General features: G+C 37.7%; 1 protein-coding gene across 1 annotated transcript in view; it reads left to right on the forward strand.

Annotated features, from left to right (window-relative positions):
• PCCA (propionyl-CoA carboxylase subunit alpha) overlaps positions 1-25124 on the forward strand; it is a 273888-nt gene that overhangs the window by 134938 nt on the left and 113826 nt on the right. Inside the window, exon 18 of the mRNA XM_054271455.1 lies at positions 7235-7337. Coding sequence (XP_054127430.1) covers positions 7235-7337 — 103 coding nt within the window. The remainder of the gene's footprint in view (positions 1-7234; positions 7338-25124) is intronic.

Below are 25124 nucleotides of genomic sequence, written 5' to 3' on the forward strand. Positions count from 1 at the left end.
TGCAAAGTGAGTGGCAGACTAGGAATGGGGAGAGGGGAATGGAGGAAAAAGGCAAGGAAACAAGATGTAAGAGTCCCAGTGCCATATTGTGAGAAGGCTGCCTTCCCTGGCATGTAACTGGGAACAATAAAAACATAAATCAAATAGCAGTATTGTATTAGCAGATTCTTAAAGATATGCTTTTGCTCTGGACACCAGAGGACGCAAGAACAGATAGAGTGATGCTTTATAATAGAAATTAATGATTGTCACATGTGAAATTCCTGGACTTTTTCCCTGCTATATGAGAAGTCTTGCTCATCTTCTTCCACGTATCAAACACAAGCACACATTAGCCTTCTTAATTATAGATAGAGATATGATGGCATTGAACTTCAGTTCAAGAAAAGTGACTTGTGAATAGTGATTTAAAGCTCATCAAAGAAACTGAGAGCCCTTTTAATGATGCAGTTTGCATTGGATCAAATCCTTCATGCTTAAACAAAAAGATGACTTGAATTTGAGGGCAGTTTAAGTACCCATAAAAAATATTTCTACAGATCCAATTACTCAAATGGGAACTGTTGAAGGCAAGCAGAGATGGTGGGTAGATGACAGGTAGAAGCTCAACAAGAGGAGCAAAGACAAAAACTAATCTACATGTAATTTCTTTAATCACTTAAACTAACTTTAATATAAATACCCAGGGTAAACTTTGCTAGAGGATTTGAAAATTAGGTAGTTTCATATATCGTACTATTGTTTATAGAAAATGAATAGCTGTAAAAAAAAGAGCTGTGACAGTCTGAAAAAATTAGAGCAATGTATAGCCAACACAGATCTGGAAATATGTAAAAATATGTGCTGCTGTTAACAGTAGGAATCCATACTAGAAATGTTTTAAACTTAGAAAACTTAAGAAATAGAATAATTTGAATAGAGATGTGTGTTAAATTCACAAGCTCAATGCTCAAGCACAATCCATTGTGTTTCTTTTGTAACCTGCACAATTGCTACTACAGTTGTAGTGATCTACACTGGTGATAAGTACTGAATCTCAGCTGTGTTCTCTCTGGTGACTGCATGAAGTACTGGCCCATTCTGTATGTGCATTTTTCTTCAAGTATAAATATTGAGTCTTAAGAGTAAAATAAGAGAGTCTTTGTTTTCCAGTCTCATTTTTATGAGTTCCATTATAATCCTTTATTAGAAGACTTTTACTCTAAGTTAAGAAAAAATTAATTATTAGATGTGTCTTGGCTACTTTTCCATTAACCTGTGTGATAGTCTCTTCAAATTACATGTAGAATGGGTATGTTTAGTAACTTTATAATTAGAGTTTAACTCTTTCTTCCAATTTAAGTAAACATTCACTACCAGAAGTAGTTTGTTTATTACAAGTTATTTTAAAATACTAGGTGGGCTGAAAGTAACCATGTGCAGAGTATGATTTGGGTGGGAAAGCAGTTCCTGTCATGCCCTTTTTTGTCCATGTGAGGGCTGGCTGACTGGAATGCTGGCTGGCAGTAGGTGAGCTGCTGTGGGTTGTTGTTCTGAGCACCCATGCATGTTTTGGGAGGTGTGTGGATCTGAGGGCGGGTGCAGGAGTGTTGATTAGGTCAAGTAGCACCTGTCTTAGAGTGGCCTCCAAGCACTTTGCTTACAGAATAAAAATGTCTGCCAAGCATGCAGGAGTCAGATGCACTGTTCTTCTACAGCTTCCAGACAACCTGGGAAGCCTCTGTACTTTCTAGTCTGCCTGATGAGAAGGAAATCTGCTGTGTATTATCCCTACTTTATAGGCACAGACAGTGTATCTCTGTTTTCACAAAGATCCAAGAAGAGTCTTGGACCAAAGATAAATTAAAGGATCCTTAGGTTAGACCCTGTTTATGGGATAGGTCATTGCAGTTCAGTCTGTTTCACAGTTTATATTTTCCTAGTTTTTTTATTTAAATATTGAGATCTTCTTCTTGATGTTGCACTCTTTCTGGTTATTAAAGGATGTCTGAAATCAATCACACTCTTTGTGAGACACATTCTGTGCCAATGAAAGATGGCTCATTTTCCAAGAGATTGTCACAGAAGTCATCACAAAATACATGAGAAAAAAAAAACCAGGAATAATTTACTTTCCCTCTTCTAGCATGTTTACCTCATCTGAATGGAGAGAAATAACAAAAATTCTTTACATTTCTAATATAGAAAAGAATAAAGAGGAAACACTTCTCTTCTGAAATGGCATAGTGGCTCCAGAGACTGTGTATGAGGTGAAGGCTTTTAGATGTGTTGTGTTTATCATAATTATAGGGATTGGATGAAATTATTACTCTGCTTAACGCTTATTCAACCATCTCTGGAAAACTGTGTCCAGTTTTAACCCCCTGATGCATGTAAGAAGGATGGCAATAAACATAAGTAAGTCTATTGAAGAGCCACAAGGGTGATGTTGGGGTTGGAGCAGATGACCTGTAGGAAGAAGCTGGGAGAACCAGCTGGATGCAAGAAAGCTTAGGGTGGACCTAAGGACAGCCTTCTAGGACCTTGGGGTGATTTCCCAAGCATATGAAGCCAGGCTCTTCAATGAGTTGCACTGCAAGAGTCAGGGGTCATGGATTGGGGATTTTAAAGGTGTCACTGCACAAACCTCTGAGCAACCTATTCTGAATTTGATGTTGAGATTGCTTCATGGGGGGGGGACATGCTGAATAAACTAAGGACCTTTCAAGGTCCCTTCAGCCTCAGTCATTCCATGCTTCTGAGTGAAAGTGCTTTTTAGGGGAACTGGGACTGCAGATATGACTTTTAAACTTAAGTCTGTAGGCTTTTGCTATTAGTAGGAGGGGGAGCACAGCTTCCCCTGTCTGTCACTATTAGAATATGGGAGATGCTTGCTGCTGATTCCATTCATTTTCTCTGCATTGGAATCTAATATTTATAACATTCAACTTTGTTTTCTGCCTCAGCCTACTTGGTGTAGGTGCCGTCTGTAATGGTTAACTTCAAAATCCACCAGGAAAAACTTGAGATAGAACCTAGGAATGTTATAAACATTGCCTACATTGGTGTTGATCTGAATTATGCATTGCACTTTTAATCTTTCCCATTATGCTTTTACTTTTTATTCTTCCCTATCAGAAAACAGTCACTCTTCAAGTATTAAGTAACTTACTGGGGCACATAACCAGGGCTTGTTTGTTTTGTTTTGTTTTTTTCCCTGTAATTGATAGTAGGAAACACGTTTCTAGGACAAAATGCAAATGAGACTGTTATGGGAAAAATGACCTTTATGTAATTTAATTTGAAGTTGGTTATGTAAAGTAATTGCATGAACCTTTTTGACTCAGCTTGGGGGATACTGAGATAATATTGATTTAAGCAATCATAACATCAGGGAAATGAGAGAGAAATGCTTTTTTCTTCTCTTCCTTCCGACCAGGGTTCTGCCATTTGGTAGTAATAGATGTGTTCAGTCTAGTTTTAAATAATATGAACAACACTTCTCCCACCCCTTGAATTGTGATTTAATTTTATAATAATTCTTCCTCTTTTGCATTTGCTTTATCTAATTCAGCTGATAATCAGAAATTTATCCCAAGTTAAACAGAGAGGTGGGACCTGCCAGTTCCACGTTTCGTTGTGGAGGTGAAATTTCTGTCTAAGCCAGGAGTCTGCAGTGAGGAGAGCAGGGAAGAGCAATGGTGTAACTTCCTGTGTTGGAAGTTGGGGGACCTTTGCTACTTACTCATTTCACTCTCTTTCAAGGCAGCACTTGGACAATGCTCCAGAGGTACCTTTGTTACTCTCCAAATCAATCTGTATGGTGAACGTGAAGGACCATGTTGTTATATCTTTATTGATGGTGAATATTAACTTATTCCTCAAGATACCCTGCTGAAATCCTCAGGAGTAGCTTCTGAAGGGGAATAATGCTTGATGGGAAACAAAGGTGTTTCTATCTGGGACATTTGTGTATTTCCAAATATAGTAATGCAATTGTAAGTTTGACTTCAAAACTGTTTAGAATTCAGCTGAGCTAGCAGCAGAGCAAAAGCAGACAGCAAGGGGAATGGGGCTGGGGTTCAGAGAACTAAGGCAGTATTGACAGCAGTCTGTCCCGCCTAATAAAAGTAAATTGCCATCCTTAGGAAGCAGCCTTTAATCAAACTTCTGAGGTATGCCTCCAAAGTTATGCTAAGGACATTCTGTGGTAGGGTTGTATGTTTATTGCCAGACACCAAAACCTAATTTTGCTATGTTCCTATTAACAGTTTCTATTATCTCCCAGAAATCATACATTGGATACTACAGTCATAACTAGTTTACTGCTTGCCACATGTGGCACAACTGCTGTCAATAGTGACAAAGGAATAAATATATTTTTCACGTTGGCAGTAATGAAGCGCGTGTGACTCTTGATCAGTTGTTAACCTGTTTCAACTTATTAACCTTTTTCACTGTTTGGAGTTTGATTTTTACTACAGATACAGGAAGAAAATAGTTTTTGTGGCACAGCAAGCTCAAAAGCAGTTACTTCATCTAAGACAGAGGACATGCAATAAAACCTTTGAAATGGGACCTTTTTAGTGTTACCTTGTTCCAGTATTTAAGTTGGTTCTAACAGTGTGTGTTGGAGGAGGTGGGAATGTGCAGTTTTGGTCACATGGTCTTGTCATGAGTGTTGGGCAGGGGGACTGAAAGGCAAAGGCTTTAGGGCAGATTCCTGATGTGCCTTTAGCTGGGGCATGTAAACAAATCACCAGTTTTAGATTCAGTGTTTTGAAAAAATGATCTCAGAGTTTCTTCACTGTGTGTAAGCAATGGGAAAATTGGCGCATTTGAGATCCAGATAATTGATGTTATTGCAATGTATAATTACATAAGGCTTATATATATATACACATATATGTGTGTGTATATGTACAAATAGTACAAAAGTTCATTGCTTTTTGAATTTTGCCTCGCAATCAGTTTTCCTAGTAACTGGCAAAGTAAAGATCAAGTTTGTTTCTGAAGCCAGGTTCTAAACCTTTCAGCATTTGGATTTCTGCATGTGTTTGTTGAAGTGAAGACAGTTTCCATTTCAAGGCAGATAAGAAAAATAAACAGTGAGCAAAGGAACTTGCAGTAATATTCAGCCAGAATATGCTAATGCGGCCTAAATTAAGAAGAGATTGATGCAGATTTTCTGAGTTTTGTTATTTTTAAATTTACATTTTTTGGCCTGTGACAACTTCTTTGTACTGTTAGCTGGACTTTAATGAATGTATTCCCATCACTGTGGCATGATTGCATTTCTGAGGTGGACTCTAACTAATCTCTTTACCTAACTCTGTCCAATATGCCCAGTGGAACGATGGATTCTGTGCAAAAGGCATCCTGTTTTGAAATTGTGGCTTTGTTACTGTAGAGTCTGCTCCAGTCCTTTACAACAGTCTCCATTCTGGATTTTCTTCAGGATCTCATTAGTCGTATTTTATTCTGCTGATAGAGGTTGTCACTGGCTAGTAACCACTACTGGGGAATGTGAATTTACATTACATAGCACTGAGGCCATGGGAAGGTGGAGGTATAGAAGGGATCTGTCTTATCGTTTGCTGCAGGACTGGAAGCAAATGTGTCTCCCTGGACAGAGTTCCTCTGGGAGATAGAGCCTTCTGAAGCTCTTCCCCCATCCTTTCATGTGAAATCTATACTTTTTCTGGATGATGGCATTTGCTGTGATATGTACACATAAAGCACTTTTTGAGAGCTGTGTTGTAACTGAGTTCAGCAAAGTCTTTCGGTTGTTAACCTTTAACTTTATTGTGTAATTCTCCTCTCTCCCTTGTGAAATGCTCTTGATTTCACTTGTGCAGAATCTTTCTCATGGATAAAGTTTGCCTCGTTTCTTCATGACAATTCAGCTTTGCAGTTCTTGTCCTATTTTATATCAATTTTAACTTCCTGTCTTAAAGACTGAGTACTTTGTCTTCTTGTTCTCTCTCACAGATTTGCAGAGTGGCTTGGGTTTCAAGGGACCTTAAAAATCACCTGATTCCAACCCCCCTGCCATGGGCAGGGATACCTTCTGCTAGACCAGATTGCACAGTGCTCCATCCATCTTGGCCTTAGGACTTCCAGGGATGGGGAATTCATGCCTGGACAGCCTGTTCCAGTGCCTCACCACCCTTGCAGTAAAGGATTTCTTCCTAGACTAATCTAAACTCTTTTGGTTTGAATTATTCCCCTTGTCCTTTAACTACATGCTTTTGTAAATATTCTCTCTCCATCTTTCTGGCAGGCACCTTTCAGGCACTGGACAGCTGCAGTTAGGTTACTGTGAAGCCTTCTCTTTTCCAGGCTGAGCAATCCCAGTTCTCTTAGCCATTCCTCATAGAAGAGGTGCTCCATTTCTCTACTCATCTTAGTGGCTCTTCTCTGGAATCTCATTATTCTTGGCCACCTATTTGCCATCTTTTCATACCAAATCTGTGATGTGTGATTTCTGACCTAAAGATGGGGAGGGCAGAGTTCTGTTACTGTACTCTTTTTAGCATCTTGAATGGACAATTGAATCTCTATTTAACCATCACTTTCTGGAACAAGACCAGACTGGGAGACAACCTGCTTCCTGTCACACCGGTTGTATCTTTTTGCCAAATATTTGTTAGATTGCCTGCCTTCAGATTATAGACTGCTTTGAGCCACTTTCTGCTTCTGAAGTGTCAAACATCACTTTTGACTCCATTAGTTGTGAGCTAATGATTACACAAATAACACTAAATGACCCAGGGCTGAGGAGTAGCCTTATCCCCATTTATTTTTTGGGTTTATACTGTTGTGCTGTCCCTTTTGTTTGAAAGATCTGTAGCCTTTGCCTCAGATAAAGTACTGAGAGTGTTCTATATTTTGAGCAAGTTCTAATGTACAGATGGATTCCTTACCAGCATGAGGCACAATATGTCAACCAGTGACATTTCAGTAATGAAAACAAGATGCTGCAGCGTCATTCAGTTTCTTTTCTTTCAGTTGTCAAATTGTTTTTAACAGAGATACCAGTGTTAGCAGTTAGGCTGATTTGTATGAAAACATGCAATTTAAACTCTGAAACTCAGAGCGTCTGCTATGCTGTGCCTCATCCTAATTTAGAGGGAAAAAAATGTCGCTTTCATGTGTGAGGACTGAGCAGTGTCTTTACTGGTAGTTGTTACTTTTTGTATCTGTGTTGGTCTGTGGGATCTAATTTTTTTTTAAACTTCTTTCTGAAAACTAGGACACAAGTTGACAGATCTTGAAAGAAGACAACTACTGGCAACAGCAGCATCTTTATATGTGGCTGAACAACTGAGATCACAGCGATTTTTAGGGACTCCAAGGTAAGTTCATTTCTAAGAACTCAGATGTGCTGATGCATTTCATTAATGGCATCTTCTCATGCACAAGAATAACTGGTGAGAAACTGCATGGTTTCTTAATATGGTCTGTTTTTTCTAAATTCAAATGAGCTGTGGCTTACATTTCCCTACTTGCACAAGTCATACATGATTATTTTTATTCCAAGTATTAGCAAACTAATAGGCACAAAAACGTGTTACAAGCCAGTACAGTAATTAATGCACATCAGGAGTTTCATTAATGCAAAATGTTGCTGCATTAGTAACTAACCACAAATTCAGCATCACAAATTTCCCATGTGCCCATTTGAAGCAATCTAAGCATTTTGGCATAATATGAATATTCAGCTACGGGGCTTTAAAATATTGTAGATTTGTGAGTAATTTGCTACCTGGATGAAGAACCTTAATAGTTTAGTCTTAATTTTGAAAACACTTTCAGACTGTAAAGGTGGAAGGTAATTGATGGAAGAGTCAACACCTTGCTTTAAGTATGGGTTTTTTGTGCTTTTATTCCCCCACTCCTCCATTTGTTTTAATTGTAGCTGCCAATAACCTAGGCAGTGCTGTTAATTGTTCAGCCATTGCAGTACCCATGTCAAAATGCTAATTCACTTCTTTGGCTTTTTTGAACAGTATGCTTTTTTCCTCTAGGATATCTAGCTTTCCTTGTGCTCTGGCCCATCCCTGTCAGTGCCTTGAGACCTTCTGTTAAAATTAACTGAATTTGTGAAGCTTGTTTGTGTAGTTGGTGTTAGCAATGGTTGTACACAGGGTATCCTGACTTCAGCCTAACTCTTCTTGCCTCATGTTTTGTAATGTAGTTGCATGTAGGTTTGTATGTGAGGGAAGTCATAGTGCAGGGTAGACATTATTCACATTCCATGCCAGTGGTTTGACAGTGTATTCTATTACTGATTTTTCAGTGGTCAGGAATAAATCAAATGTGGTTTCAAGAAGTCTTTATTTTTATTTGTACCCACAAAGATAATTAGTACCATATGGTATTAAAGAAAAAGAAAGAGACACTTAGGGCAAGCATAATAGCTTTGTAATGTATAGCATATGCAGGACTGGGTCATTGCTTGCCTTATGCATCTATAGGGGAAAGTAAAGCACTTTTTTATTTCCTTCCACAAGTTATATCCTTCATAGTGAATGGCATAAGGAGAAGAGCAGAAGCTCAAAGACCACTCTCACCTAAAAAAAGATGAGTCAGGGAAAATGAGGAGGGGCCTTGATTCTAGTTTTTTACTGGCTAGCATAGGAAGTTAGGTGGTCTGGTACTGCTACAGGGAAGCAATAGATTAATTTGTACTTAGAATAAGGATAAGAATTGTTAATTTAGGCAGTGATGATCAAACTGCTATTGCGTTCTCTACTCTGATTTGTGATTTCTTTTTCTCTTCCCTGTAAAATGCTCTAACTAGCTGAAAAGAAAGGAATCCAATTTTTGAACAGTCTTTTAATGTTTTGTTTCTTTTGCAAGTACTTTTTTTAGTACTAGGTGTCTGTGTATCCTAATAGAAAAGACACATATGACTATTTTAACTGAGATAAAAGAGATGTATATCTCTGTATGGCATTGAGCAATCAGACATGGTCATCCATCTCTTTCTCTGCTATGTTAGGGAAACAAATACACTCCTGCTTTGAAAAAAGGTTACCTCATTTTTGGAGTGCTAGCTAAACTCAGTTACAGGTATCCTTCCACCTTGGGAAGAGAAGGCAGCAGAGTCTGGTCACATGAGAAAACCACACATCTGTAAAAATAGATTAAGGTAAGATTTTTCAGATTTTAAATGGTGAAGCTAAGAAATCTTTTCAGTACAGAAGAATCACTTTCTCTTGCCATGATGGCATGTACTTATGATTCCTTCAGAAGTTAAGCCTTAGAATTTTTTCCAAGTGATGGCTGAGTGTGGTTCTTATTGAATGTGTCATGGTTTCAATACATACATACTGTTGGATCTACTTGCTTTAATGATAGCAAAGCTGCCTGTTTGAGAACAAGTAAGGATGAGCTAATGCAAAAATGCTTACTGGCAAGTAACTTCTTAAGAAACCAAACCTGATAATGATATCCTTTCCCCAGAATCACACAGCGTGTTCTAAGGAAAAAGGAAAGAAGCAAAGGCAGAATGAGGTCAAAGAATTGTGCAGTGTCTTGGACAGTGCTCTCCATTCCTTAGAGCAGTTAGTGGACTCCCTCTAGAGGGGACTGAGCACTGTGGAGCATATGAGTTACTATAGTCCCATCAAGGATTCCTCACCACATCCTTAACCAAACTGCATCTCACTTATTTTTGAAGGTGCTCCTTATAGTGGGTATTTTTTAATGAGCAGGGTTGTGGCCAGAGGAAAAAGCACATCTTTATTCATAAGACTGCACTGTGTTTGAAAAATACTGGTAAACAAAATAGTTCAGAGTAGGAACTTGTGCTACAACAAATCCAAAAGGCCAGTTGTGATCTTGGGTGCAATGTTCACTATGGCAGAATTGGGCGTTTGGAGTCTGTGTGAGTTTTAGATCTGTGTTGGAGGATGTGAGCAGACCAGACAGACTGCATGCTCCAAAGCTGATCCCTAACATTCTCCTAATGCTTTGGACAAGTACAGTGATCATCACCTACAGAATTTCAGCTCTCTGGCGCTATTTATGTTGACAGCATTTTTTTTCATCTGCACTGAAAGCAACTGAGCAAATCTTGTGCAAAAAATTACTGAAGAGTTGTATTTTGAAATGATACATTATTTCTTTAAAACTTTTCACAGCTGTCAAACCGACAGTTTTCTGCTAAACTTGAGTTATATGCTTATCTTTGCTTTTAATTTGTTTTCTTTTCCCTTTTGGGAGCCATATTCATAATATGCATTCTTTTCACAACTGCAGGGGTATTTTATGTTCCCTTTTTTCCCTGTGATTTATTCAGCCCATGATCAGGATTGTTATTCTGGTCAGATAGACAGAAAGTACCATGCTTGGAGCTCTTCACAGAAGGTGCAGCTTTCACTGTCAAGGTTACCAGGACTGTAATCAGATGAAGTGCAGCTGAGCCAGATTAAGGAATCTTGTTGCAGGCTGTTCCTCCTTTGCTCTCTGTCTTTTCTTCTCCTCCCCAGGTATGCAGGTGTGATTTTGTGTGTAAAATTACCTATGTTAGCATAGAAACTATTTAATAATAGTTTCCTTCAGATCACTCTGTCAGAAGCAGGCTACTTCTGACAAGGGAAATTACTCTGGAGGAGCTACAAGAGTGGGAATGTGTAGCAAGGAGGAACATGTGAGCTCATAAAAGGGAGTCAGAGGTGTGCCTTAGCTCTTCACCGCAGGTCAAACTAGTAGCAGCCTCATGAGGAGGATTTCTCTATAACTGATGATATTTTCTCATGTGACTGGAAAATATGTATTTTGTAGTCCCCTGAGTGACTGAATAATCAGCTGTAATGTTCTTGCTGAAGCATATTCTGATGACCAGCCAGCTTTGGCACCCAACTTCCCTCAGCTAGTTTCAGCCAGCCTGACCTGTGTAGTGGCAGTCTTCATTGCAGAAGGTTGGTTGGTGTTGAGGTTGGTGCAGGTCACAAGCCCAAGGCAGGTTTGCGTTTCCTGTGCTCAAATAAATGAGTGTTATGGTTTGGGTGGAGCACCCACAGGTGAGTTTCTACTATCTGTACTGTTATATAGTGCCCCTGGCCTCATCAGCAGCTCCTAGAACTAACATGCCAGGCTTTAGCTAAAACAGCTCTTGCAGATCCATGCAAGCTCAGAGTTAAAGGAATATAAGCATTTACTTTGGAAAAAATTGGATGTGGGATGGTTTGGTTTTTTAGGATTCTTCCTGGTTGGGGTGTTTTTTCAAGTATTTTTTGAAAGATGATTTGCTAATGAAAGTGTTTGGTATTTTGTGAACCACATACTAATGTGAATATTTCACTGTGATATCCAGATAATAGGGCCACGTATTTCCTACAGGAAAGAGCCATGGATGATTAATGATTGTTTCATTGTTCAGCTTTTAGTTATTTTACCTAGGACTTTTCCTACTTACTCCATAGTCCACTTTATTGTGAAACTGGTGCCACCCACAGCTGCTGAACAGATTTACAGCATCCAGTAAAACCCCAAGGTCTTCTAGACAGAACTTGATCTTGTTTCAAGTGGAAACATATTTTGGCTGAAGTGAATCCAGCTTATTTTATGTCTGTTTGATGTAGTTAGCCTTTGAGACCAGAAATGATGTTGTACAGTTGAATCTTCACATTTTGGCTTCAGACTTGTTTTCTTTAGTGGGTTGGGAGGGGAAAAGGAGAGTGTCTCTCCAGGTGTGGCTACATCATGCTATCTCATGGGTCTACTAATGTGATGTTTATACTTCTAAGCCCAATTGCCTGCAGCACTTCCTATGTGTTACTTGTGTTGGCAGCTAAGTGTATTTTCCTAATTTTTCTATGGGTTTTACCCTTTCATCATTTATGACTTGGAAAAAAACCAGTGGGGCTGCATGCCCATATTACCTGATGCTACACACAAAAAGATGGTAACACATTGGAAAATGTTTTAAATTGCTAGCAAGGGAAAAAAAAACCACTAAAGATTTTTCTTGCTTGTGTGTATAATATAGAAGACTGGATTGGGATTCTTGAGTTAAACTGTTCTTGTGGGACCTTAGAGAAGTCAGTTGAATTTGGCCTCAGTTTACAAAAAGGCAAAGTGGCCTTAGTACTTTGCTGCCCTGTTGAGGTTTTGTAAATACCTGTTTATCAACATGTATGAAGTATTTTGAGACCTAAAATGGATTATACTTTCTAAGCATAAAATAAAATTTTCCCAGGAAGGAAAGTGTATAGTGGAAAGTTAAAATACAAACAAGCTTTTGTCAAGTTCTGAAATAGCTGGGCTAAATTTTTGTTTTAAAATTCTGAAATCCAGGGGTCCAGTGCAGTGAATGTAAAATGGCTGGTGAGCTGCAAGAACAGAAATTTATTTAGCTTTATGTTTAATGATTTATTCTAGGTTGCTGTCTGTGTTGATTCAGTACAGCTATATTGATATCTGCCTTGCCATTGCTTGGTTATAGGGCAGTGAGGGAATGGCTCAGAGAGCAGTAGAGTCCCACACCTCTCAGGCATCCTTCCTCTCACAGAGGCTACACCTATTACCCTGCTGGAGTCTGGGACAGAGCCAGCTCTTTGCCAGCCTAGGGCTTCCCCATATGGAAGGATGATCAGCTGCCCAATAGCAAAGCTTTCTGTCTTTCTGGCTCTCCTGCGCTGCTGGAGCAGCACAAAATAAGGTTATGTTACATTAATTTTAAAAAGAAAGAAGATGATGTCAGGAAAATTGACTGGAGTCATCTGAACCGGCCTCTTGGAAAGAGAGAGAATTCTTACTTTCAGCACAGGCACTGCTGAATGATATCAATTGTATTATGTGAATTGAATTTTTTATTTCTTCTCTAGAATTGTAGTATTAACATGAACTTGCAAGTCATTAGAAGTGCAGCCAAACATGAGTACTTCTCTATCCTACAGATAGCCTCTGTATGAAGATAAACTGCTTTGTTTGCATTGGTATGGTTGATCAAGTCCAGCCTACTTGTGGCTTTCTTCATTCCCCACTTTGGAGTTCTGCAGTCATCCTTAGCTCATGAAAACAGCACTGCCTTATCCTTACTGTTCTGGTCCCCTGCTCAACAAGTTGAGCATGCTTCCCATGATTTACTGTTAGGCCTTTGAAAGTCTTTGGTATGTTTGTGTAACTGCTGCAGCTCCACACCATTATTCACTGTGTGGTCTTCTCTTTTGCCATAGACTTGCAAGGTACTAAGCCCTTTTCTCCTCTTTTTCATGTGAAATCCTTGTTTATAATGAGCTTTTCTGGTTGTGGTAACCCTCTTGCCTCTGTAGCTGTTATCTAATGTTCTTCTTTTGACCTCTTGTGAGTCATTACTGTTTTGTTTTTTTTTTTGGTAATCTTGCTTAATAACTACAAAACCAGATGCCCTATGTAATATTCTAGATGTCTTTAAATCTGGTATTATTTACCCTTGTCAGTTGCTCAGTTGTTTATCATAGAAAGAGGATTATATGTGCTAGAAACAAAAAAAGTAGCTGCAAATAAATGAAACATGCATTTTTTGCTAGTTGGGAATGAACTTCTATGGAAAATATAAAAGTTGGAATGGGATGTTAAGGTAGCATTTATCCTACAGAGTGTATATATGGTATTTTTTTCTTTGATTAATGCACTCAGATTGGAAACACAGGTAATATAAGGTATTTCTATAGTTGCTTGAAAGCACAGACATATGTTCCATATGATTCCTAAACATCTATTCCAGGAATAGAGCAGTCTGTCATGGGAAGTTTCCATGACTTGTCATCCCTGTCATTTGTAGGGAAAAATGTGTTCTGGGCACTCAGAAATGCATACTTGCTCAATCTTTAGAGTGGCTAACCATTATGAAATCATTATGAAGATAATGTTTGAATCTCAGTGAACATCTCTTGGGAAGATCCCCGCATCTTGCTGAGGTGATTGCTGGTGGGAAAGGCTTTCACTAAAGTAAATGGACCTGGCTAAGTCTCTATGTTTATTTTTTATTTTCACCACGTCTTCTGGGAAAACAGCATCTGCTGTAAGAGCTTTATAGCTTCTGTAGCTACTGTTCACTTAATGCTGAAACTTGAATTTGCATAATATAGACATGTGAGTGTTTTCTATTGTGCTGCCAAATTCCTGTCCCTTTTTTAGTTGTTAATCTGGCCCTTTTCTCATCTGTGCTTTGCTTATGACCTCTTCTGCAAGATCCTCTCTTTACAAGACCTCTCTCTATTTAATTTACTTTGATCCCCTCTATAAGCCCGACGATTATTTCCCCTCATGCAGGTTTACACCTCCTAAACCTGTTCTTTAATATTTGTCTGTGTGTAAAATGTGTATGCGTGAAACCGTAAAACTGACAAGGTGTGTGCTAATTGCCATCTGCTCCCTGGTCATTTCACAGGTATTTTTAGGATATGTTTTTGTCTTCCTCTGTGTATTTTACTTGGAATTTCCAAGGGCAGAAATGAAGTTGTCTAGGATAATTTTATGGAAGGGCAACATTTTTCTTGACCTTTGGGGTCTCCAAGCTCAGTAAATACATCTGTAATTGAATTCGCATGAGAAGTTTTGCTGATATTTCTTTTCTAGGATTATTAAAGATAAGCATGACCATCAGCACCTGACCTTGTGTAGTTCCTTGAGGCACTGGTTGTGTCCTGCTGTTTGTTTGTGTAGTGTACAGCTTATTCTTGATGCTGTTGCTGTAGAAATGTTGTCAACAAAATATATGGGAAACAAGTCTCTCATTCAATATTTTCTGCATACTTGTACATGTATGTGTCTTGATTTGTCCATTCTTTAGCATGCTTACTTCATTCATGTTCACAGAGGCTGTAGTTAAATACAAGATACTGATTGAAGGGATAGGTAATTCATTTATACCTTTGTTGTTCAGTATTACAATTTTCAACCGTTTCTTTTCCCTTTGATTCAACTGCAAAAGTGGGATGGGACACAGAATGGCCTCATTATTGTAGGAGTATTTCTCTGTTCCCTGCAATGATTCCAAAAGCTCTTGCACACTTCATCAGTATTATTGTAATTCTTTGGCTGCAGGATATTTGGCAGCTGTTGCACCCCACTGGCAAATCCTATTCAGACTTCACTTCCATTCACCATTGCCATTGGAGAATTGATTTCTCTCTCCTCTGCTCTAACCTTTCCCAATTCATTTTGGATTGTTCAATGTGAAACATTTTAATTTCATATCATATAGCCATTCAGCTCACAATCCTTTTTTAACCTGTCACCAGGGTAACAGCATAGCATGCTTGCTTTAGGCAATCAAGTTTTTATTTCACATGCTTAATGTTGCATTAAATGTTTGCATTTTGTTTAACCCTCTTAAATACTTTAAAATGTGGATATATTTTGCAGGGTAATGAAGTCTCTGATTTCAGTGTCAAGTCTTCACAGAAATTGTCTTACTTAAAATAAAAAATGAGAAATTGGAAGATGAATACAGTAATGAGAAGATTATTAATAAAATCCCAAATGGCTGAATGAGGCAAACATCCATAGAATGGTAAAAAATCTTTTTCCTCTGGTAAGACCTTCCAGAGGCTTATTATTATAATCTTTAGACCTATACTTTGGGATTATTTTTACCTGTAAGTGCTTGTATCAAATTAATGCAAATATAGGATTAACCATGCAATAACATGACTTTAAGAAGTGAAATGTCTGGCCTATACGTGTCAGCCTACTTGACACTGCTTGCCGGATGTGTGTGGAACTGTAAGCTGAATTACAAGTATTTTTTGTACATCAAAATTAGAATTTATTGGGGTGATGCAGTTGATTAAAGAAATATGGGATTTTCACGTATCTGTTTTTCCTCTACATGCCAACCATCATGGCATGCAGAACAGGCTATAAACATTTTATTCTAAATAAGAATAATAATGAATTTGTGTTATCATAGATGATTACAAAAATAAAATAAAAATTAACATTTTCATATTTGAAAAAATATTGATTACTTATAACTGATGCTACAGAGCAAGTCCTGCCTGTTTTGGTAAAGGAATAGGACCAGCCAGCTTTGCCCTCACTTTTTTTTTGTTGGTATTTAAAAAATGTCTGTAATGGATGTCCTGAAAATACGCAGTCTATAACTATAATTAGAGGTGTAGTGTTAAAGGCTTTTTATCTGTCACAATTTAGTCTCAATTACACAGGTATAAAAGATATAGGAGGAAGGGATGAGAAGTATTTAATTTTAGGATAAGTAAAATCTAAGAACATTGCATTGCAAATAAGCCCAGACTTTCTCATTTATAATTAAGTAAACCCATAATGAAAGCACTGATAATATGCATGTTAACACTTCAGAATAGTAATTTTGCAAACCTTCCTGTTTTCAAAATAGGTCATACATATCTATTGTTTGAAAAAGCCAAATATGGAATATTTGATTACTGTACTAGCCAGTGTGTGTTTTTTGAGAAGACAACTGTTTGCCATAGATCAGACCCATAAAGTTGACTTTGTTAGAATTTTTCTTCCAACAGCATGTAGCTAACTATAGAAGAATAGAAATGAAGTTTCTTCTATTATTTTCCAAGCTTTCTGCCCAGTTTTCTATTTTCCCAAGTTGTGCTATAAGCTACCAAATGTTATTGCTTGCCTAAAGAGGTTTGGCAGTGTTTTGTTACTGAATTTTGCCAATAGGAGCCAAGCATATGGTAACAGTTAATTTATTGGTTCTTCTAACCTCCAGGGAACTCTTTACAGAGAGCATATTACCTTTTTATCTAACATATTTTAAATAAAAGAGCTGTTGACTTGAAATTTGATATGCCAGTGGAGAAGCTAAACCTTCAGTGCGGTTATGCTCAATTCAGCCTTGTTTAAGGGTGAGACTAAAAGTGTAAACATACAAGATTGAGCTAAGACTTCTTTCTTTTCATCTTTCAGAGAGGTGGGTCTCTTCTGTATAATTTTAGTGTGTGTGTTTAAATAAAAATACTGAAGAGACATTTTCTTGAGGAGAAAAATAAGCCCTACCTTAGTCTCAGAAGTCTTGGAGATCTCTTTCTTTTGTTTTAAGATATTCCTGGTATGTGCATTACCAAGGATGCTAGAAGAAAGGAATTTTTTTATTTCTTTGTATACAGGCCTACAGGCCTATTTGCTGGTTTGTTACAATGCAGTTTTGTATCATTCTAGTGGGAGAATTATTTGAGAGGTAGCATTGCTAATAGTGTTGCTATGTGCTGTCTTGGAATTGAATATCATCCCTGTTATTTGCAAACACAAAATCAGTGATCTACTACCTGCATAGTAGCTGTATATTTCTGGTTTTGTAACTGGAAGGTATTGTGAATCTTAAAAGGAAAGCTGCATAGATATGCCACTGTATTTTCAATTGAATACTTGGGATAGATGGTACCTTAAGTAAAAAATACTTAATATTGATTTCTGTTGTTTCTTCACAAGTATTCAAAGACCCGGATATTTTTCCCTGGATCTATGTTGAGATTGCTCAGATTACTTTTTCTTTTATGGTTATGGATGATTCTTTAATATCTTTCACAGACCATTCTTTTCTGTGTAATTAGATGTGGTGCTTGGAGTTTGTTTTGGCTGTGGCTTCCCTTTAACATATATCTTCAAAGCCTGTAGTGTGAGAAAGACTGGGCAGGAAAGAACAGCACAGGACCTCGTTCTTTTGAAACCAGGGATGTTTACCCATGGACTTAGAAAGGAGATGACAGGTCTTTATCCTGTCTCTCTGTGGTGCTTAATAAAATTAGTCTTTCTGCAGTTAGTAGTGAGATTATACAAATAAATTATTTGCACATTAATTCCAGTTTTTTAAAAAATACTTCTAAAAAAATCTGAGTTCCTAGGCTTTAAGCTTTAGTCTTTACCCCTGTGTGTTCTCATATGTGTTTCTGAATCTCCTCTCTCTGGCATGATGGTGGCAGATATGGTGACATACCTTGGTGACACAGTAATGACTTTCTCCAGGCCCTGCTGCCCATTTTTCTATGAGACACTGAAATTTAAGCAGGTCCTCACCTGGCTGTTAACGTTGGTAGACAACTTTACCCTGTTTGTTTCCTTGAGCTAGTGAGAGCACTTTTCTTTAAATTCTTTGTTGCCTGCCCTGCTCCCTCCCCTGCAGCAAAGCCTTTATTCTTGCTACTTGTATCCTCAAATGACAATCACTTAAAGATGCTTTACTAATATTAAGTCCTCCTTATTCCTCTATTCACTGTGCTTTTTATCTGTTCTTTGATCTCAGACATTGCTTGTCTGCCTCTACCACAGGCTGCCTCTTCCCAAGATTTAACCCTTGTATTTAAGTGAACCCTTTTAGTAAATAGGCTCAGGGTGTAGCATAACTCTTCAGAGATAAAGACGTTTGTGATTTAAACCCAGCCACCAACTATGAAGAGAATTACCTCTACCCTAGCCAAAATCAGCACACAAAGCTAGTTTGTCTCCCCTAGGAAGGTCCCCAGGGGCTGCAGTAATTTGAATTTTAGAAAAATTATATTGGGTATAAACAAGGAAACTTTGGGCTGAGGGAGAACATGGATGTTATGTATAGATTCCCTCAGCAGGTGAGTGCACAGGAAGGATTGAGGCTGAAGGCAAAGTTGTGAGAACCAGTTCTGAACATCTTCTTTAGGTATCCTCTTTCAGCTGCCATGCACTACAGCTGAAAGTGTATTTCAAAAATATTTTGGATCTTCCTCATGTTTGCACTGCAGTTTTACTTCACATTTTAGCATTTCTGTTCAAAATGAGTCTGTCTTTTTGAGTCAGAAAAACCCTAATATTCTTTTTAATGTCCTTTTGATCACATGCAATTTATTTATTTGTGCTTGTTTATAGAATAGAAACATCCACAGAAAAACATATATGTATTGGGTTAATAGAAAGAGTTACAGTATCATCTATGTGTAACTATATTCATTAAATAGTAATTGGATGTGTAAAAGGTAATGTTTAAAGAAAATTGTTTTTCCACAGCATTTTGAAATGTACTTATATAGTACATTTTAATATATTATGTTATTTATGTATTTAGGACATTTATTCTTTGCCCTGTTTAATACTGAACTGCACTGATTAGTGCTAATTGGGCAAAAAAGAAAGGAAGGAGGTGGAATTTACAGTTAAGTACATTATAGAAGGGTAGCTATATTCTTATATTCTTCTTAGATCTTATTTAACTTTCTACTGTTTATCATTGAATATTAGACTAGATGGATATTTAGGCCAGTCAGTACAGCCATTTTTATGTCCCCATCCTGTATTGATCATGATTATGCTAAAATAACCATCATCAATAACATTCATCGCACCTACACCGCCTGACTTCTCTAATTCTGACCTTAGCAGAAATCTTAGTGGGCAAAATTTTTTATATTAGTACTGAGAATGAGACACTAGCTGTTACAAATTTTTTGTCCTTCACATTCAACCCTAGTTTAATAATTCTCAAATTCCTTAATTCAGGTCTGATGTATATAACTTGAGCAAAATTGTGCATGCACATTTTTTTCTTGTCGTCTTTCTTCTTCTTTCTTGTGAGACCATAATTTGAACAATGGCAGATGTTTTATTAAAAGGATGAAAACACACAGAGGGCAATATTTATCATATTTATCATCTTTTGAATATGTATCATTCTTAAATTATTAGATGCCTGTGTTTCTGTGGCTGAGAGTTGTAGTGCCTAAGTAATGTAAAAAATATAGCAGAGCATTACCTAAAGGTAGTAGAGCCAATTTCAGGTCTAACTCATTGTGAGAGGTACCTTTCTCTTTGCATTAGTTAGGAAGGGAAAGGATGGTTGATAGGAGGTGGTGAAAGCTCGGCGGTGTGAGTGCCGGATGTAAGCGGGAAGTGTAGGGGTGATGTGTGCGAGGTAATGAGAGTCACTGAGCTCTGCTATGGGCTCCAATTGTCTGGACATGACATATGAGGGCTTGTTGGAGATAGGCATGTTTTATGTTATCTAATATAATTTTTTATGAACTTTTGGAGGTCTTCTCATCTGCTATGGTTTTTTTCTTTAACTGAACAACTGAACAGAATTAGTAGCATTAATCTGTTTCATAGGAGTCTAGTGCAGAAGAAACAGAGAACAAAGCTTTAGAATCTGTGAAATATGCCACATTTCTTACATCTAGGGGGGAAGAAGTAGCTGTGACATTGCCTGTTGGAAACTGGCTTGAATACTTGTAGGCAAATGCTGTAATCACATTTACCTGTGGTTTGGTAGATACATGGTTGATAGCTGTGTTGTCACCCAGCATTAGTTCTTGTGCACATAGTTTGAAAAGCCTGGCACTGTCTAGAAAAACAGAGTTCCAGATGAATCCCAGCTCTTGGCCAGCTTCTGTTTCTTACGCTATGGTGTGTAGGATGGCTAGCGAGGAAAATCTGGTCATCCTTTTGCAGGACTGTGGGCTGTCCTGAATGTGCATTCTGTGTATTGCCTGAATTAAGTCTCTTATAGAGGAGAAAACACAGCAGAAAAATATGATCAATACAGCTCTATTCCCAAAGTGATTTCACTGGCATGAGATGTGTTAAGCTCTTCAATGGACTCTTGGTTCTGCTGCAACAAGTTTGCAGGAGGTAATAATCTGTGTGATGGTTGAGCTCTTACAATACTCTGGAACTCTAGTGAAATCTGGCAAGCATTGTGTTTTCCATGATGCACAAAAAAAGAGGGGGTAGTTCTATTTTAAATAATGACCTTTGGGATATTGCATATCTGACAGGCTTTAGAGAGACCAGGTGAAATCATGAGTCCTACAGAGTGTGGCAGAAATTCCATACTTCTGGCAATACAATCTGGTTAGTTCCAAGGAGACTGGCAGATCAAAAGGGTGAGACCTAAATGAAACTGTAAACCACAGGAAAGACAGCATTCAATGCACAGCTCTTAACAAAAAACTTAAAATATTTTTGAAGGTGGTGTTCTCTAAAAAGGTGTTTTCAGTTTGGTCTAAGACAGGTTGGGAGTTTTATTTTTGTTAACTAGTATAATTTAAAATTTTTCCTTAGTTTGCACATTGTGTTCCTTGTGGGCCTTAAAGAAGGCCAGTGTTCTTGCTCTCTGTGCTGTTGCCAAATTTCCTCAGAGATGGCTTTATTCTGATGTCTTTCCTTTTCCCTTGGCTGTAGTAGTTGTCTCTCACTCCTGATAGTGTGCCTCCTTTAGTAAGTTCAGCAGGTACTGAAAAGTTTCACTATATTGGGTTTTAAAAGCTTTGTTGTTTAAGGAAACACTGTATTTCAGTTTGTTGTTAGTGCCTGTGGGTCAGATGTGTATCTCTGAATAAGAAAGAGGTTAATTTGGTTTTTTGGATTAAGTTTGTAAATTAGTGATAGTTGGGGAAATGGCAATCTGAGAAGATATCTAAAAAGATAGAGGCAACTCAGGCCATGACTTTTTCAAAATGGAATTTTAAACTTTGATTCTAAAATATGCATTTTCTCTTCCACAATTGTACAAGTTTTTCAAATATGCTGCACTTCACAGTATTTTTTTTTGCTTTCAGCTGGCAGAAGCTGGTAGGTATTAAACACTTCTTAACAACTTTTACTAGGGCAACTAAATAAGAGGGGTTGAGCTTGAATTTAAATGTCAGAGGTTTTTTTCTTTGGTTTTTTTTTTCCTTAATATCTAGACTAAGTACCGAACTTAGGATTTTGAGGCAATTCAATTGCAGAAATAATCATTAAGATCAAAATCTCTTCATGAGAATAAGTGATTCTTCAAAAACTAATCTAGCTGTCATTACAGAGTGTACCAGTACAAGTGTACCGTCTTGTTCATGATGAGGAGCTCGTGCTCTCACTGTATGTATTTGACTTTTGATTAGATTTAGTCTAGTCTTGTGAACTGAATACCCATTTGTGACTGGAGTGTGCTGGATGCAGTTTTGGAATCTAGTTTCTGCCTTTCTTCATCAGAAAGGGACTGCTTTGCACATCCCAAGACCATTCTGCAGTGTGATCCAGAGCAATCTGAGTGCAGGTGGTTGGGATAATTTACTTTGAGAACTCCTGATCTGAGGTGCAGCACTGATAGTCTCACAGCCCCTGCATATTATCCTGTTACCTCTGAGTTATCACACTCTCCAGAACAGAACTCTGTTACAAAAAGGGGTGAATAACTGAAATTTTGACAGAAGGGATGACAGATTAAAGCACTAAATGTGTTTTGATTCAGGTTTACAGCTATTAGTAGCAATTAAGCTCAAGATTAGTAGGCAGGTTTCACCACTGAGATGACTAAAGCAAACCTAGCATGAAGTTTGCCTGGATGTTTCAAAAAAGGGAGCATGGAAAGTAGTCTCACATGTAGAAGTAAAATTGGATTATTTATTTATCAAACTTAGATGTAATTTTTAATCACTTCACCTCATTTTCATATTAGTAGGTTAGCATTTCCTTCTGACTATTTTTTATGTGGACAGCAAACCTGTAATATTCTAAACTTAATACAAGTGAAAAATAGCACATTATAACCGGGAACTTCTTTGAATGGAGGTGTAGTAAATAGACTGCCCAACAGGCAGCTAGATCCCAATGCCATCATGTTGTATGAATGTACATAACTGCTACTGAATAATGTTAACAGAAGAGCTTTAGTCCTCCCTATTCCATCACAGTGGCTTGTTCTGAAGCTCTTTGCACATAAAAAGAAAGTGAGATAATTATTGTAAGACTGTTCTTAAATATCTGCGCAATAAGTTTCTTTGCTTAAGGAAATAAGGGAAAATTTGTATAGGAAAGGGCATTTGCTGTTTTCCTTTTACAGAGTAAATTATTGTTACTAGTTTTGCCAACTGCCCAAAGTTATCTCTCAGTAAAAATTAAAAAAAAAAGTTTTGGAAAACAGCAAAGTTATGAAATGAAATTAAATACTTTAATTGGAGGAGAAACAGCCCCAGCTTTTTTTGATGGCAAAACAGATTTTTAGATTTTTCTCTCCATAACAGTTGTTAGCATGCATAAGTTAATATTGTTGACTGATCTGATTAAAAATACCTGCTTGCAAGTGGCTCCTCCTTTGGTAAATAAAAGATGGTTGAAAAAACAGATTAGAAGCACAGACTTGTAAACTATATTAAAAAGAAATGTCTTTTCTCTGTACTTGTGAACACTCAAATTATTGAGTGTTCCTTGCTTCTTATTTCACAAATGCTTGCAATGAGACAAATAGCAAGATCTCTTATCCAGCATTAATGTCTGACATTTGCTTTTTCCAACATAAACCAAATACTAAAGTAGGTCCTAACATCTCATAGGAGAGGAAATCAATTTCAGATCTCTTTTACATTTATTTATTTGAAATTTTCAAGGTATGCTGTTGCCTGCTGAAGGACTGGGCAGTCTGACCCTTTTCTGAAATGGAGAGGCCTTGGGCTCTACCGGCAGCTCCCAGGGTTACTGCGTTTCCCCAGTTTACTAATGCAAAGTGCACAGAAATGTCCCAGCATTAGGATCAAGTGCCAAAACTTTTTGTCCCAAAGAATGCATAGTCAGGCTGCAAACCTGAGTCTCCATGAATCTCATATTCCTTCCTACCATCAGCAGGTTAGGGTGGTGAGTTCCCCAGTGCTTACCTGAGCCCTGGCTCTTTCTCTTGAGAGATGGGAGGTGGATGTGAACCCCCACAGGCTGAGGAAGACTCATAGCGTGGATCTTTGATTCTTTGAACATAAGCTCTGCAAACATGACTTTGTTATCAAGACAGGCAGTGACAGCAATCCTGCTTCGTTTACCTGATAGATTTAAAGCTAAAAGAGCCATGAAAGATCTTTCAAGAAACTTAGAATTGTTGTTTGCCTGCGTTTTTGGAGGATAACTTCTTGTTAAGACTGTGGAGACAGCTTTGGCTGAGGACCCCCCAGTTCCTTGCCCCTGCCAGGCTGCTGAGGATGCTGGCTGTAGAACGCTGGGGTTAGGGTGTTTCTCTTTGCAGGACCTAAGCACTGCAGGTTTAGAGACCTCCACAGGGGAAGCGTGTTAGCCAGGGTGAGCTCAGGTTCTTTGCAAGGTTATTTCTCAGTTAAATGGAGATGAAAGGCATTGAGCCATACTCTTAGGTCTGGGCAGCTAAATTCACCCTGGATTTATAATTGTTTCCTTGGCCCACATCTGGATTTCACTGCTGAAGGCACTGGAGGTTTTTGTTGGTCACTGGATTGCAGGCTCTTATGTCAATGCAAATTGCCTGAACAGCTTGTGTTGAAGGAAAAGGGAACATCCAGATGTATGCTGTTCTGAATCAAAGCTCAGTGCACTCCATAGCATCCTTTTAAAGCATTCTTTTTAAGTTTATAGTTTACCTTCCATGTAATTTCATTTTTTCCTGCAGTCACTATTCAAATAGAGTATAGGCTATAAATATGCATATCTGTTATTGATCTCAATGTGATATGTAAGAAAATGTAATGTAAAGCCTTTTTGATATAACTGTTGAGTAATTCTTTCAGCCTTTGTCTGATCAACTGGCACACAGGCTAGTAGAGGTTATTATTTTGTATGATATATGAAGAACTATAATTTGGTCTAATGATGGTATATTTTCATATTCACAGTGAAAGAGGAGCACATATATGTATGCACATATAAAGCAGGAAGAAGGAAACCTTTTTTAATGTAAAAAGGAACATGATATGTATAGATGCACCAGTCTGAATATACGTAGAAAATGTGTGTGAATAGATACAGAAAATACTTCAAATTGCTGAATAAAATATTCCCAGATTCTTAGGTTCCTTGCACATAATTTTTGGTTCTTAAAATAATCCTGTGAAAGTGCTGCTTTTATCTTTTCTGTGTGATGATGAACTTTTATGTTGGAAAGTGTTGAAAGTACTCAGATACTAAAGCTTAGATTTGTGTTTTGTTTGGCAGTACACTTCTGTTTAGAATTCTTTTAATCTATCCATTCCCTGCTTTTATATTCATCTGATAGTTGAAGGTTCTCTGAAGGGTATTTTTTGCGTATGAACTTATTAAACTAAAAATGCTTAAAAGTGTGGGATTTACTTCCCTTTTTGTTTTTTAATTTTTTAATTTTTTGGTGGTTTGGGGTTTTTTTTTTTAGGTTTTTTTTTCATAGCAAGATAGGCTCTTGTTTGAGTTGTTGAATTTCTATTTGCCTTTCTTGA

This window comes from Melozone crissalis, unplaced genomic scaffold, assembly GCF_028551555.1.
Source record: "Melozone crissalis strain CALT ecotype California unplaced genomic scaffold, PUWL_Pcris_2 ptg000013l_1, whole genome shotgun sequence".
Lineage (NCBI taxonomy): Eukaryota > Metazoa > Chordata > Aves > Passeriformes > Passerellidae > Melozone > Melozone crissalis.